At 34.1% G+C, this 15,230-nt stretch overlaps 2 protein-coding genes across 2 annotated transcripts; one reads left to right on the top strand and one right to left on the bottom strand.

Moving 5' to 3' along the window:
* Positions 1 to 2,686: 2,686 nt before the first annotated feature.
* On the top strand, positions 2,687 to 9,178 carry LOC123225601 (plasma membrane ATPase 1-like). The gene is made up of 21 exons (XM_044649694.1): positions 2,687 to 3,148; positions 3,270 to 3,389; positions 3,527 to 3,625; positions 3,853 to 3,990; positions 4,099 to 4,233; positions 4,330 to 4,509; positions 4,892 to 5,098; positions 5,178 to 5,297; positions 5,382 to 5,501; positions 5,669 to 5,791; positions 5,877 to 5,981; positions 6,099 to 6,243; positions 6,451 to 6,615; positions 6,825 to 7,063; positions 7,413 to 7,445; positions 7,554 to 7,635; positions 7,741 to 7,901; positions 8,024 to 8,209; positions 8,292 to 8,474; positions 8,559 to 8,737; positions 8,814 to 9,178. Exons 1-21 carry the CDS (start codon positions 3,095 to 3,097, stop codon positions 8,908 to 8,910), a joined length of 2,871 nt encoding a protein of 956 aa, XP_044505629.1. The 5' UTR covers positions 2,687 to 3,094; the 3' UTR covers positions 8,911 to 9,178.
* A 2,038-nt stretch (positions 9,179 to 11,216) lies between these two features.
* LOC123224774 (thioredoxin H2) lies at positions 11,217 to 12,103 on the bottom strand. The gene is made up of 3 exons (XM_044648487.1): positions 11,902 to 12,103; positions 11,669 to 11,791; positions 11,217 to 11,542 (listed from the first exon to the last, which is right to left on the bottom strand). The coding sequence occupies exons 1-3, from the start codon at positions 12,046 to 12,048 to the stop codon at positions 11,405 to 11,407; spliced, it is 408 nt and encodes a 135-aa protein (XP_044504422.1). The 5' UTR covers positions 12,049 to 12,103; the 3' UTR covers positions 11,217 to 11,404.
* Between the last annotated feature and the right edge of the window lie 3,127 nt (positions 12,104 to 15,230).

The raw sequence follows: 15,230 nt of genomic DNA, 5'->3' as shown, positions 1-15,230 counted from the left end.
AAAATTAAATCGATGGGTTCACGAATGTAGAAGTGTCTGTGCAATTGCTGTAGTGATAAATTCGTGGGCCTTATCTATCTTTTCAAGTATTTTTTGTTTACACGTCAATTCCATTTTCAAAGGTAATGCAATAATTTTGACCCCTAACAACTTTAAGATTGAATGGTCACACAAAAAAAGAAAAAAAAAAAAAACTTTAAGATTGAAAAGATTGCCAATTAGATTGAAATTTTGGCACCTAAAAGATGATTATCAATTCATTACCTATGATATGATATGAATTCTTAAGTGTCAATTCTGAATTTTGTATCCAAATAAAGAAGTTGTTGGTTACAAATTTTTAATCAAACATATATAGATAGAATAATTCTCTAGTCAGGATATCGGGACTAAAAAATTATATGTATATATGTATTTTAATTATGTAAATATATTAATCTAATAGTTTAAAAATGATAGAAGAATAGAATTCTCTTGAAATTTTTAAAAAATAAATAAAGAATGGGAATCTTGAAGCAAAAGCATGTGTGTATTTCTTTCTTTGATTGCCATAGAATAATAAATGCACTAGCATGGAGTTACCTGCTTTCAATTAATGGATTCCCAAATCTTTTAAAGTCTAAAGTATACTCTTTTTATCTTCTTTTTTCTCTATTTAAATTATACAACTCAAAATCAATTCATAATCTTGCCTTTATCAAATATTGAGTTTTTTTAATTAGTATAGTACTATTTAATACATATTTTTTTGTTACTATACTTGGATTACATCTAAGTTATTCCAGCTTAAATTGATCAAGTAAATTTAAGACAAAAATTATACTCATTTTTATAATACAAATTAAGCATGAACAATTTAAATATTAAAATTTGAGTTAGTTTAAACCAAATTCTAGGTGAAAGTGTTTTTAAATTGTGTTTGAGTTTTGATTCATTAATTTTGAACTAATGTTGAACTAACTCTTTAGATTTAAATTGAACTTTGTTTAAACTTGATTCAAATCAAATTTAATCTCTTTTATTACCCATCACCCAAAGGTCATGTGCATGATAATTGGCATTCATCCATTGGCTAGTTTGAACAATTCATCACCATCACTGGTAGCTTATCTTTAGTATGTCAAGAAGGCAACATGATGGGTCCTCAAATTTTCGTGGGTTTATCCATTTTTGTGTTAAAAAGGGTATTGATAAATGGTTGTGTTCTTGTGTTCGATTAGTAGGTTTTCTACCATTTGTTTATTTAAATTAATATTTTTAAAAATAAAAAAAATAAACTATTGAACTTATAAATTGACCCTTTGATTATATGAAATTCAATCATAACTTAAAAACATGAGTTATAACGAAAAGATTGATTAAAAATTTTTACTAGTCCAAGCAATATCTTAAACCTTGAATCATGGTCTAAGAATTGATTAAATAATTGAATTATAGACTATAGTAGTAAGTATTTTTAGAAAATAACTAAAGATTCAAGCTAAATAGGGAAAAAAGAAGAAGCAATAATTGAGTAAAAATATAAAAGGGGTAATATTGAAGTTTCCCCATTCCTTCGAAAACAGTGTAGAAAATTCCCAAAGGTTGGGTTGCTTTTGCTTGTCCCTGAGAAATTAAGACTTTTATTTTATTTAAAAAAATTGTTTTCACTTTGACCTAAACACAATATATATCTCCGATTTATAAAAATACAAATATATATATATATATATTATATTTATAATCGTTATTAATGTATAAAAATATTTATCAATTCATTCAAATTACGAATAATGAATTGAATAGAATGAATTTAAAAGGTGAATGAGAAGAAACCAATTAAAATAACACAATAAAATGACAAGCATCCCCGCTGACTTCAATGACTCATTTTAACAGGGACTTCTCTTCCAAACTCCTGCTCTCACTTAACTATGCATAATTTTTAACATTACTTCAATCTTACATCATTCTTTTGATTGTCACATATTTTAATTTTATTACATGATTTCTTTAATTTAAACTCCGAAACAATCATTTAATATGAGAAATATTTCATGTCATACAAGAGTATTTAATAAAGCTAAATTTGAGTTAGATCAAACTTATAAATGTTTAAACTTAAGATTGTTGAATTGAAGTTTAAATTTAATTTGAAAATAATTTTTATTTTAAATCTGATCTTAATCGACTAAAACTCAACTTGTTTTCATTTAAGATCATTAAAGAGTGTTACTTTTGATATAAGTCAAATCCAAAAAGGTCTAATTCAATATTAAGTCAAATACAAAAAAACTATCTCACAATTGACCGTTTAAACTAGATTTGAAAATAATTTTACTTTAAATTTGAATTTAGTTAACTTGAACTCGAACATTAAGAATGATTCAAACTCACTTATTTAACAAAAACGAATCTAATTTTTAACCCGAATTTCACAATGTGTGTGAACAAAATAATACAAAGGAAGAGTTATTCAAGAATTAAAATTATTGTGAAAATATGTATAGCTAATTACGTAACATTCAACCTACCTTAGGTGGAGTGAGCATGTAAATATGATGAAAGTGAAATTTCCTAAGGTTGCTTTTGCGTAATAACAAAGTCTTGCTAAATACTCATGACTTACATTTCTAGTCTAAACAACTTTCTCTTTTAATTATTTTCATGAGATGATTGAATCCATTTTGATGAACATTTTTAGTTAACTTTTTTTCTAATGTAAAATTCACTGATATAGATTTTGATTTGATCAAGAAGATTGAATACAAGAAGGTGAAAGAATTGGAGGAAGAAGAAGAATTAGAATAAAAAAAGAATATAAGAAGAGACTGAGTGTACCTGCCAAGTACATGATCTAAGTTGTTGAGTGACAAATGTACCCTCAAAAAGCTGCCACTTTAAGATTCTAGACAGAGACAACAACCCACCAACTCTCAACTTTCCGTCTTTCTCTCTCTCTCTCTTTATAATGTTCTTATAATTCTTCTGTGTTGAGGAGTACTCTGTTTGTGTTTCGATTGTTTTCAGCTACTTTTTTGTTGGCATGGTTTGTTAGAGCTCAAAAGAGGTTCAATTCGGGAGAGAAGAGAAGGGTTTTTAGTGGCTGAGAGAGATGGATAGCAAAGCTGAAGCTCTGGAGGCTGTGTTGAAGGAGTCTGTGGATTTGGTACTGAAAGAAAGAAAGAAAACAGAGCAACCCATCTCTTTTTTTTTTTATTCTGGTTGTGTTGTGTGTTTTTGGTTTCTGAGATTTTTGTTTTGTGATGAATATGATATTTCGGTTGCAGGAAAACGTGCCAATTGAAGAGGTTTTTGAGACTTTGAGTTGTAACAGACAGGGTCTTTCAACAGAGGCTGCTGAGTTAAGGCTTAAAATATGTGGTTACAATAAGCTTGAAGAGAAAAAGGTGTTCATTATTACCTCTTCATCTTTTTTCCGTGGAGATTTTCCTGTGAATATTGGAAAATTTTTCATATTCGAAGAGTTCTTTGACAATTAAAAAATTTAAACTTGAAAAGAAAATATTATCGTTTGTGTTTGCAGGAGAGTAAGCTTTTCAAATTTTTGGGGTTTATGTGGAACCCTCTCTCATGGGTCATGGAAGCTGCTGCTATCATGGCTATTGCACTTGCCAACGGAGGAGTAAGTCTTCTTTGCCTCAGTTTTTATATATTTCTTCATCTGGTTGGTTACCGCGAAAATTGAAAGAGAAAAAAAAGAAGAGAGAGAAAAAAATCAACTTTGCTCATGTATTATATGTTGTATTGGCCTAATATCCCTAGAAAGCACAATAATTTTCTTAATTTTTCAAGAAAGTTATTTATTTATTTATTTTTGATAATCTTACTGTTGGAAACTTGTTCGTTCAGAATAAACCACCAGACTGGCAAGATTTTGTTGGGATTATAACCCTGCTTCTTATCAATTCAACCATAAGTTTCATAGAGGAGAACAATGCAGGTAATGCTGCTGCAGCTCTTATGGCTCGTCTTGCTCCTAAAGCCAAGGTATAATCTTTCGAGTAACATGTTGTTAAGTTGTTATCTTGATTTTATATTGAGCTTTTTGTTTTATGGTTTCCTGATTTCATATTATCTTGATTGGAAAATTTTCAGGTTCTTCGAGATGGGAAGTGGATTGAGGAGGAAGCTGCTGTTCTTGTTCCTGGTGATATAATCAGTGTTAAGCTTGGTGACATTATTCCTGCAGATGCGCGTCTCCTGGAAGGTGATCCATTGAAAATTGATCAGGTGCTTCTGCAACTTTTGCTTTTTTGTTAGCAGAATTCAGATTGATTCGGTTAACTTGAGGCATTCCATTTACAATTTTCTATGTGAACATTGTAGTCTGCTCTTACTGGCGAGTCTCTTCCTGTGACAAAAGGTCCCGGTGACAGTGTATATTCTGGTTCTACTTGCAAACAGGGTGAGATTGAAGCTGTGGTTATTGCCACAGGTGTTCATACTTTCTTCGGAAAGGCTGCACACCTTGTGGACTCCACTAATCAAGTCGGGCACTTCCAGAAGGTATTAAAAGAGAGAAAATTTTGAAATTTATGATTAAAGCAGTGTGGTACCTGAATTTGTGTTAATAAATGAAGCATCCATAGTCGTGGTCTTCATTCTTCATTTGTAGTTTCTCCTCTCAGTTTTACACATAAGTTTTAAAGTCTGAAAGAACAAAAAATATATATATATATGTTGTTCTTTCAGACTTTAAAACTTATGGCAACTTCTGTTGTGTGATTGACGCCTCAAATCGTCTTCTCTTTTATTTTCTTCTGTTGATATTCCTTACTGATTGCAGTGTTAAAAGCATACCTCTTTTCTTGATTTTCCTTTTGCTTTTCAAATCTTCTCTTTTATTTATACAAGTATTCACATAATGATTTTTGTGCTTGTCTAACAGGTCTTGACTGCTATTGGAAATTTCTGTATCTGTTCAATTGCAGTGGGGATGATAATAGAGATCATTGTTATGTACCCAATTCAACACAGGAAATACCGACCTGGAATTGATAATTTACTTGTTCTCCTTATTGGCGGAATTCCTATTGCAATGCCCACAGTTCTATCTGTGACAATGGCAATTGGTTCCCACCGCTTGTCTCAGCAGGTTGGTTTTAATAGCTATTGCAATAGTGTTATTTTACTTGCCAATAATTTTTGTTGTGCTCTTTGCCTAATTGCTGCAGGGAGCTATCACAAAAAGAATGACAGCAATAGAAGAAATGGCAGGCATGGATGTTCTTTGCAGTGACAAAACTGGAACTCTAACTTTGAACAAATTAACAGTTGACAAGAATCTTATTGAGGTTGGTAAAATGTCTTATCAGCAAATTTTGGTCGACTTTTTTACTTTCTCAACTATAATTCATTTTTCTGGATTATTCTTGTAGGTCTTTGTAAAAGGGGTAGACACAGACACTGTGGTTCTGATGGCGGCTCGAGCTTCCCGATTGGAAAACCAAGATGCAATAGACACTGCTGTTGTGGGAATGTTGGCTGATCCAAAAGAGGTATGTTTACTAATAGTTGAGTTCTGTTTTACATCGGTTAAACTCGTAATGCTCAATTGTAGCCAACATTGATACTCAGGGTTTCTTGTTGATATATCCTTTTAACATTGTTTTATATATTTTGATCTTTCTTTGACACTGTTTTCTCTGTGTTTGCAAATTGAAAGGCTCGAGCTAATATTCAAGAAGTTCACTTTCTTCCTTTCAACCCTACCGATAAGCGAACTGCTTTGACATATATTGATAGTGAAGGCAAAATGCATCGGGTCAGCAAAGGTGCACCAGAACAGGTATAACCATCAACGACTAATTGGTTTTATTTAATGTTTCTGGAATGCCATTTAAAGTAATTAATGATTGTCATTTGTTTTTCAGATTTTGAATCTTGCACTCAACAGATCAGAGATTGAACGGAGAGTTCATGCTGTGATTGATAAGTTTGCAGAACGTGGATTACGATCTCTTGCAGTGGCATACCAGGTATATGTGCTTCCTAATGTTAATATCTATAGGTTCTATTTTCAAGTTACTTCAGTCATACATTAAAGGGATAATGGTTCATATTTTAAAAGCCTGTATTTATCAATTGCTTCTCAGGAAGTTCCAGATGGAAGGAAGGAGAGCTCAGGAGGCCCATGGCAATTTATTGGTCTCATGCCTCTGTTTGATCCACCTAGACATGATAGTGCAGAAACAATTCGGAGGGCTTTGAATCTTGGAGTGAATGTGAAAATGATCACAGGTGCTTCTCCCTTCCATCATATTATGTCCTCACTATTTTGTAATACTCGGTCAATGTTTGTATGTTTGTTTCCAAGGCATTTTGCTTAATAATACTTCCTTTGTTGAGAGGAGTCATTTGTTTATTACACCTTATGGAATTTAATTTGACTTTTTCTTTATCATACTGATTAATGCCTCCACTTGTTTGACCTCTCCCTCTTTGCAGGTGACCAACTTGCAATAGCAAAGGAAACAGGACGTCGTTTGGGCATGGGAACCAACATGTATCCTTCATCAGCCTTATTAGGACAGAACAAAGATGAGTCAATTGTTGCTTTACCTGTTGATGAGCTCATAGAGAAAGCTGATGGTTTTGCTGGTGTTTTCCCTGGTATTTGATCAATTTTTTCAATTTACTTCAAAATCTGAAATTGTAATAGATACCCTAAGTTTAGCCCAAGGCCATAGTTCTCCCTCACCTGCTAATGGCAAGAAACCTGTCTTAAATTTGTAATTGTCAATTACATGTTACTGGACCGCAAAGCTAGTGGTCGGCAGCTTTAGTTCTGATTAGAAACATTGGTCTTGTTTTAATTGCAGAACACAAATATGAGATTGTGAAACGTTTGCAAGCTAGGAAACATATATGTGGAATGACTGGAGACGGTGTCAATGATGCTCCTGCTCTAAAGAAAGCAGACATTGGCATAGCTGTTGCTGATGCAACTGATGCTGCTCGCAGCGCTTCTGACATTGTCCTGACTGAACCTGGTCTTAGTGTTATCATTAGTGCTGTTTTAACTAGTCGGGCAATATTCCAGAGGATGAAAAATTACACGGTGAGTGTTAATTCTGATCCTTGGGTTGAGTTGTTCTACATACCATTTGGATGATAGGTTTTTTGTGTGGCCATCCTGTTTAACTCATATGCCTAACTTACAGAATCATTATTTAGTTCATCTTAATCATCCTTAATCCTAATGACTTCAGTCTAGAACCTGGTAATTAAGCTTCTTCAGATCTGTGGTGCTATATAAGTCCAGAGCAAAGATGAGCTTTCTAGGACTGGTGGTTACTTCTGCACATTGCAAGTGAATGTGATGAGAAGCTTTAAGAACGACAACATTATTTACTTCGCTTCTGCTTCTCCTTCTTTTTGGTGCCTTATTGATTTCTTTCATGTTGCAGATATATGCAGTCTCCATTACAATTCGTATTGTGGTAAGTTGTTTGGTTATTGCAACTTTGCAGTTGTGAATATACTGGAGTGCTTCGAAAAATAGCTTGCACCTTTGGATTTAGCATTCTTGCTTTTCCTTTTGATTACAGCTTGGTTTCATGCTACTAGCTCTCATATGGCAGTTTGACTTTCCACCCTTCATGGTGCTGATAATTGCTATTCTTAATGACGGTTCGCCTTTCTTCTTTTCATTTTTTCTTTCCCCTCCTTTTTGGAGAGGGGCCTGGAGTCGGTAAGCATTTCTATTTGAAACTTACATGGATAATGTTGAGCCAGGTACCATTATGACAATATCAAAGGATAGGGTAAAACCATCCCCCCAGCCAGACAGCTGGAAGTTGGCCGAGATTTTTACTACTGGCATCGTTTTTGGTGGTTACTTAGCGATGATGACAGTAATTTTCTTTTGGGCGGCATACAAGACAGATTTCTTTCCTGTAAGGCAATTTACATTTATGTTATCATGTTACTGAATTTGTGCTGGATGTGACGCGGATGCTTGATCTTTAGATTCTTTTAGACATTGCTTACACTCAAGACTCTTGTATGTAATATTCAGCGTACATTTGGAGTTTCAAGCCTACAGAAGAAGGATGTCAATGACTGGAGAAAGCTTGCTTCAGCTGTCTACCTGCAAGTGAGCATAATCAGTCAGGCCCTCATTTTTGTGACAAGAGCTAGGAGTTGGTCTTACGTTGAACGTCCTGGACTGTTACTTCTTTTTGCTTTTGCCGTTGCTCAGCTGGTAAGTGAATGGCATTCTTTGCCTGCATTTCTGGGCACATTCTCTCTATGTGTTGCTGTCGTATCATATTTATTGCGGGCAGATTGCTACGGTAATTGCTGTCTATGCAAACTGGAGCTTTGCTGCAATAGAAGGAATCGGATGGGGTTGGGCTGGTGTGATCTGGCTTTATAGCGTCATCTCTTATATCCCTCTTGATTTTATAAAGTTCTTCATCAGATACGCTCTGAGTGGGAAGGCTTGGGATCTTGTCATCGAGCAAAGAGTATGTATATCTTTAATTCAACAGCATAACTTAAGCAGTGATGGGCCTTGCTCACTTTCTGAGCTGGAATTTGCTCTTTCGCAGACTGCATTCACGAAAAAAAAGGATTTCGGAAAAGAAGAACGTGAACTTAAATGGGCACATGCACAGAGGACTCTCCATGGATTGCAGGCACCCGACACCAAGATGTTCAGTGACCGCAGTAGTTTCACAGAACTTAACCAGATGGCGGAAGAGGCAAAAAGACGAGCCGAGATCGCAAGGTAAACATATCGTACCGACATCTAACTTCTAGTACTATTTGATCAACCGGCCATTTCTGATCCCTAATTCTTGCAGACTCAGAGAGCTGAATACACTCAAAGGGCATGTGGAGTCAGTAGTTCGGCTAAAGGGGCTCGATATCGACACAATTCAGCAATCCTACACTGTCTAAGGGAGTGATGAAATTACAAACAAATTATATTCATAAAATTTTCATCCTAACCTGTGAACTTTAGATCTGTTATATTTATACTAGAACTTATTCATATAAATCATGAGCGAGAGATATCGTTCTATATTGTATTGACATGTAAAAGAAAAATTCTGTGTTATCTCCTTAAATTTATCTTGTTTTCAGCCAAAGAGACATTCAGTGACAAACATACCTGAAACACTTAGTTCTTTTAAATTAGAGAGCTTGCAAGTGGAGTTGGATTCGATTTGAGTTGTTTAAGCTTGAATTTGAGTATAGATAGAATGAGTAGTTTAAGTTAAAAATCAAGCTTATTTTAAACAAGTTGAGTTTAAACCTATTTAAATATTTGAGTTCAAGTCATATTGGATCAAATGTAAAATTAAATTATTTTTAAGTTAAGTCTAAATCTTAATTTGTTAATCTAGGATCTATCTTGAATTGGGTTTTCTTCAGATTTAGTCTGAATCAAATCCAACCTTGGGTTGCTTCTTAACATTAAAAAAAATTGTTGGAATTGGGTAGGATAATAAAGCCACTTAGCTCCCCAGTTCCGACCATTCTTTTTGATGTTAAGAAACAATTCGAGCGTTTAAAACAATTCAAAGCTAGATTTAATTTGTGCCAAAGTTTGAACAAACTTTAACTCAAAATTGACTCAAATCTAAAGGATTTAACTTAAGATAGATAGGTTAAGTCTCAAACTCAGTTTGAAAACAATTTAATTTTAAATTTAATTCAAACCGGTTTGAACTCAAATATTCAAACAAACTGGAACATAGGCTCGTTTTATGAAATGAACACATTCCTTGGCTCAACGTCAGTTCTTTGAATTCAAACTCAATCAGCTCAATCAAATTGAACCCTACAAATTAGTTTTATCAATTATCTTGAACAAAATAAAACAACCGGATTTCAACCCAATACATGAAGTTGTATTTGCATTTATCTGTTGAAATATTCCCTGTATACAAATCAAGTGCTTTCATTCTGTAAAGCTTTAAACACATACTCTTAACAGACAATATATCTTACCAGTAAGCCAGTAAGGATGTTTTCTGCTTAAGAATATCCAGAAAATGAAATCAAATAATCAACTGTTCTTATTTTGTTATAAATCCGGGAGGTGTATCAGATGCTCATGGATGATATAAACCTGAGATAAAAAACCAAACAAATGACACTTGCCAAAAAGCAGATTTCTTAGAATCATGGAGAACAATAGACATGTTCACATCCGAGACTATTTGGCTGCGTATGGTGAACGCACAATAGGAATTGAGTACAAGCAATGTCCGTGTAGATGAATCGACTCATCAAGTTTCCATTGCAGTAGGATCTACAAAAGATAATGGGCATCCAACAATGTTCACAGTGTAACATCCTGATATAAACCTGAGATAAAAAACCAAACAAATGACACTTGCCAAAAAGCAGATTTCTTAGAATCATGGAGAACAATAGACATGTTCACATCCAAGACTATTTGGCTGCGTCTGGTGAACGCACAATAGGAACTGAGTACAAGCAATGTCCATGTAGAGGAATCAACTTATCAAGTTTCCATTGCAGTAAGATCAACAAAAGATAATGGGCATCCATCAATGTTCACAGTGTAACAACCTGATATAAACCTGATATAAAAAACCAAACAAATGACACTTGCCAAAAAGCAGATTTCTTAGAATCATGGAGAACAACGGACATGTTCACATCCAAGACTATTTGGCTGCGTATGGTGAACGCACAACAAGAACTAAGTACAAGCAATGTCCATGTAGACGAATCAAACTCATCAAGTTTCCATTGCATTAGGATCTACACAAGATAATGGACATCCAACAATGTTCACAGTGTTAACATCCTGATCCAACTATCAAGTTATTGTCTCCTCGAAACATTCAGTTCATCAAGCTTTTGCTCAAAAAATAACTTGACAATTTAAAAGTTTACAAACTTTTTAACCAATCTTGTCTTATTATTCATTGGAGGTGTTCTTTGTACCTCGACGCAAATCTTATATCAACAAAACAAGAGAAATGTTGGGTATGTATGAGAGCATCCTCCTAAATTGTCAAGATGTGTTTTGATTTGCAAAACCCAAAAACAAAACCGTGATGAACTGTGTTTTCAAAATGATTAATATCTAACATGCTAGTATACTAGGAAGACACATAGAGTACAAATATGACTTTCGAATTAAGTTTCTAATCAATGTTGCTGATACTTGGAATGCAGAATTTGGAAAACAAAATAAATAGCTACACTACTCAGAGAAAACAATATAGCCAGCAATATAAAATTCACTCAAACCCATATCATTATATGTATTTCACAATCTTCTGAATTAACTCAAACCCAGAAGCAACAATATAGTTACATTATCAATTATTCTTTCGAATTAGAAATACAAAGTGAATAACACGCATGCAGAAAACCCTTTTATAGAGCTCTGTATTTCACATTCTTCTTCTCAAGTTCGTCCTCTGTACTTCACAATCTTCTTCTCAAGCTCATCCTTCCTGGCCCCAACCACCCTATCCAGTTCCTTCCCTTGCTTCATCAACACAAATGTAGGCATTGCCTGCACATTAAATTCCTGTGCCACATCCTACCAAATCACAACCCACAAATCCCAAAGGAAACAGAATAAAATCAGTCAGTCCAACTCAATCTTCACCATAATTCCTCACAAAATGTCAACTTAATTTTAAAAATTTAAGATAGAAGAACATACAGATAGTTCGTCTACATCAATTTTGGCAAACTGAACATCAGAAAATTTATTAGCCATCTCCTGTACTGCTGGCTCCATAAATTTGCAGGGGCCGCACCAACTTGCAGCAAAATCTATAACCAGCTTTTGAGTTTAACCAAAAAAACATTAAAAAAATCAGATCTTCAATACCCAGATGTAAATATGCATGAAAAAGAATCTTAGAGAAATATTAAATTTTGCGTTAATAGTACCAGTTGGGTAGAATCTTTACAGCCATTGAAGTGGAGCTGCCACCTTTCTGAAGAATGAAAAGCGATAATAGCAGGAGTTTCTGATGATGTTGATGCATTCTTACCATCTGATCCTTCTCCAAACAAGCTTGATAGAAAAGATCCCATTTTTTTCTGGTAGTGATGAAGAAGAAAACTCACGCTATGAACAACAGAAGATGCGGTGCGGATTTATAGAGAAGTTTAAAGGCCAAATACTATTTGCGTATTTATAGAGAAGTTTAAAGGCCAAACTTTGACCCACCCATATCCATGCAGTTAAATTTCCCTTAAAATTCTCTTTTCCCCCTAACCCTAAAAACTAACCATTTCCTCCTAGGCCAAGTTTTGAAAAATAGCATTCTCCCCTTTAAGGTTTAGTTTTCAATCCCAATATCAAATTCGGTGTCATCGTCGATAACGAAGCCTTCCCAATGCACCACCATGCTCCGATGGCCTCTCTTCTCTCCTCTGGAATTTCGATCAGCCCAGATCTGACGTCAGATTTGACGTTGGGGATTAAAAACTAAACCCTAAGGGGGAATGCTATTTTTCAAAACTTGGTCTAATGAGAAATAGTTAGTTTTTAGGGTTTAGGGGGGAAAAGAGGATTAAATTTTAATTTATTTTTAATATTATAAATAAAATGACGATTTTACCCTTGAATCCATTTTTTTTAACAGCCCATAGATAAGTAAATGGGTTTTTCAAAATTAATGGGTGGAAATGTGCAGAAAAAGTATGCCTTGGGTGGGAAATAGTCGCCAAGTTTAAAAGAATTACTTATGAAGTCCCTCAATATTATTTAAATATTGTAAAATCTCCATGGGTTTAAAATAGTGCAAATAACCCCCATATGAAAGTTTTAGATTCCATTAATGCCCTCTCAAGTCGCAACATTTAGAATTATATTCACTCTTCTGAATTTTAAATTTTAAAAGGATTTCTCCTAATTTAAGGGTGTATATGTCACTTACAAGATATTGTTTGCTTTATCGTAAAATAATTGTTACAATTTTACTTTTAGAAATTATAATTTAAAAAGCATATTAACACTTTAGTAGTTCATAAACTATTTAATTAATATTTTCAATTGGATTCATATTGAATAAACTTGAGTTTGATTATTAGTTCAACTCAATCAAATTCGAAATAAATTAATCATAGACAAACTCAAGCATGAGGGTTATGGCATTATCAAGTTTGAGTTTGAAGGTGTTCAACTCATTAAACTTATAAACTTAAATGAGTTTAATTCGAAATAACTAAAGTTATGTCGCTTAAATCAATATGTATCGATATGAAATCATTTTAACTTGATTTATAACTTAGGTTTGAGTTTGGTTTAAAAAGAATTCATCAAGCTTAAACTTAAATTAGAGATTGACTTTTTTAAATTGAACTGAACTCTAATTATCTAAACTCAAATTTGATTTGGTTTAAATTCAATCTAATTTTCAAGTTATATGATTTGTCTATACATACTCGATGTCTCCTCTATGCTTTGTCATTTCTCTTTACTATTAAATATAATTATTTGTTTAATTGATTTTACACTCTACTATTCGTTTAAAGGTCCAAGTATGCGAGTTCCTTGCCCTGGATACCCAGCTCAACAAGGTTCACTCTGATTAGCATTTGCTCCCATAAACACATGGCTAGAACACTAACCATCTGAATTTGCATCAGTCACACAAAGAATCAATTGTTTTCCAGCAGTGACCCCTTTAATGAATTCTAATGATTACAAGGAGACAATAGTAAGACAGACCAAGAGAAATCACATTACCTCTCGAAACATCTGGCTTTACTTGAGGTGAGGTGAGGTTATAAAATCATCTTCTGCTCCAAATACATCACTATTGATATAGAACCCAGCTTTTGAATTTGTCAGAACTTCCTCCATATACTCTGTAACCAAGATTGGCCCACCATGGAATTGGAAACCAGCAATTATCACAACCGAAATCTCCCTGACTGGCCTCCCTGGTTGTGGGGGAGTTCAAAGCCCCAACATACATTCAAAGTTCTAACTTGATAAACTAAAGACCCCCAGGCCGAAACCTCCCCGATTGGCCTTCCTGGTTGGAGTTCAAAGCCCCAGCACATGTAATTAAAAGCATACTTTGTTATATTACAAGAAAAAGCTTCACAAATTCCATAGTTCTCTGCTAATGCTTCAGCACAAAATCCCAAGATAGACATGATGGAAAACAATTCATTAATTTTTAGCATATTATAGCTGAGCAGCCACGTTTTTGCCTGGAGCTTCTTTTTTTTTTTAAAATAAAAAATTAGCTTCCAGATAGGAAATAAACATCTTTAACTCTTTGTGAAAAACAACTATGCCGATGGATCAATTATTTTTCACGCTCTCATGTCAAGTTAAACTGACCAAATGACCATTTGAATTCAAAAATTCTCATTCAAATGCGAAAAATTCATGTTGATAGAACAAAACTTGAGAGCATTTTTGAAGTGGGCATTTTGTTTCTGGAGAGGACTGGGATGTTGTAGTGAGAGTCTTCTTTGTAGCAATTTGCTGCAGTTTGATCGTCAGTGTTGCATCCGTCTGCTTCATAAAATGACAATCTTATAATTATTATTGCGACTGACCATCAACTGGGGGTGTAGCTCAGATGGTAGAGCGCTCGCTTAGCATGCGAGAGGTACCGCGATTGATGCCCCGCATCTCCATTTTTTTCCCAGTTTTTTTTCTTCAATTCCGCCGCACCAACTCACTGTTTCGTTTTCCTCCCTCTCGCAGTCTCTAAGGCTCAGGCTCCTCCTTGACCTTTAGCTTTGGACCATCAAGGTTAGCTATAAGTTTACCCTTTGTAAAAGATTTCATTTGATTATTCGGCTGCTAATTGTCTTATTCTTCTTTTCTTGAATGCGGAATTCGCAGTTATTTCTGTTTCTTTCATAGTTAAATGCACTTGCTTTGTTCTTAGTTTATGCAGCTATTTTACTAGTATTTGTTTTTATATTTTTGGTATTGAGTATGATTTTCTCTTGTCAGTGTCTCAAATCTGGGGAATTTCTTGTGTTTGAAGGAATAAGCCAGTGCTGCTTGTGGCTTTTATTAAGCTACCTAAATCAAACGAAACAGAGATCTTCTGTTCTGCCCTACTTCTGCTACCCATAACCATAAAAGAGAAAAGATTTAAACTTTCACCATGTGAACCAACTTAGCAGAAAACAAACCAACCCCATTAAAAAATAAAAACAAATTAAACAACTTAAAAGCTCCAAAGCAATTGAAACAAAGTATAATTTAACCAAGAAAATGTTAACAATTTGTTATAGGT

The sequence above is a fragment of the Mangifera indica genome, chromosome 9, assembly GCF_011075055.1.
Source record: "Mangifera indica cultivar Alphonso chromosome 9, CATAS_Mindica_2.1, whole genome shotgun sequence".
NCBI classification, from domain to species: Eukaryota; Viridiplantae; Streptophyta; class Magnoliopsida; order Sapindales; family Anacardiaceae; genus Mangifera; species Mangifera indica.
Note: the sequence above shows the minus strand (reverse complement) of the source record. Positions and strands in the feature narration are given on the sequence as shown.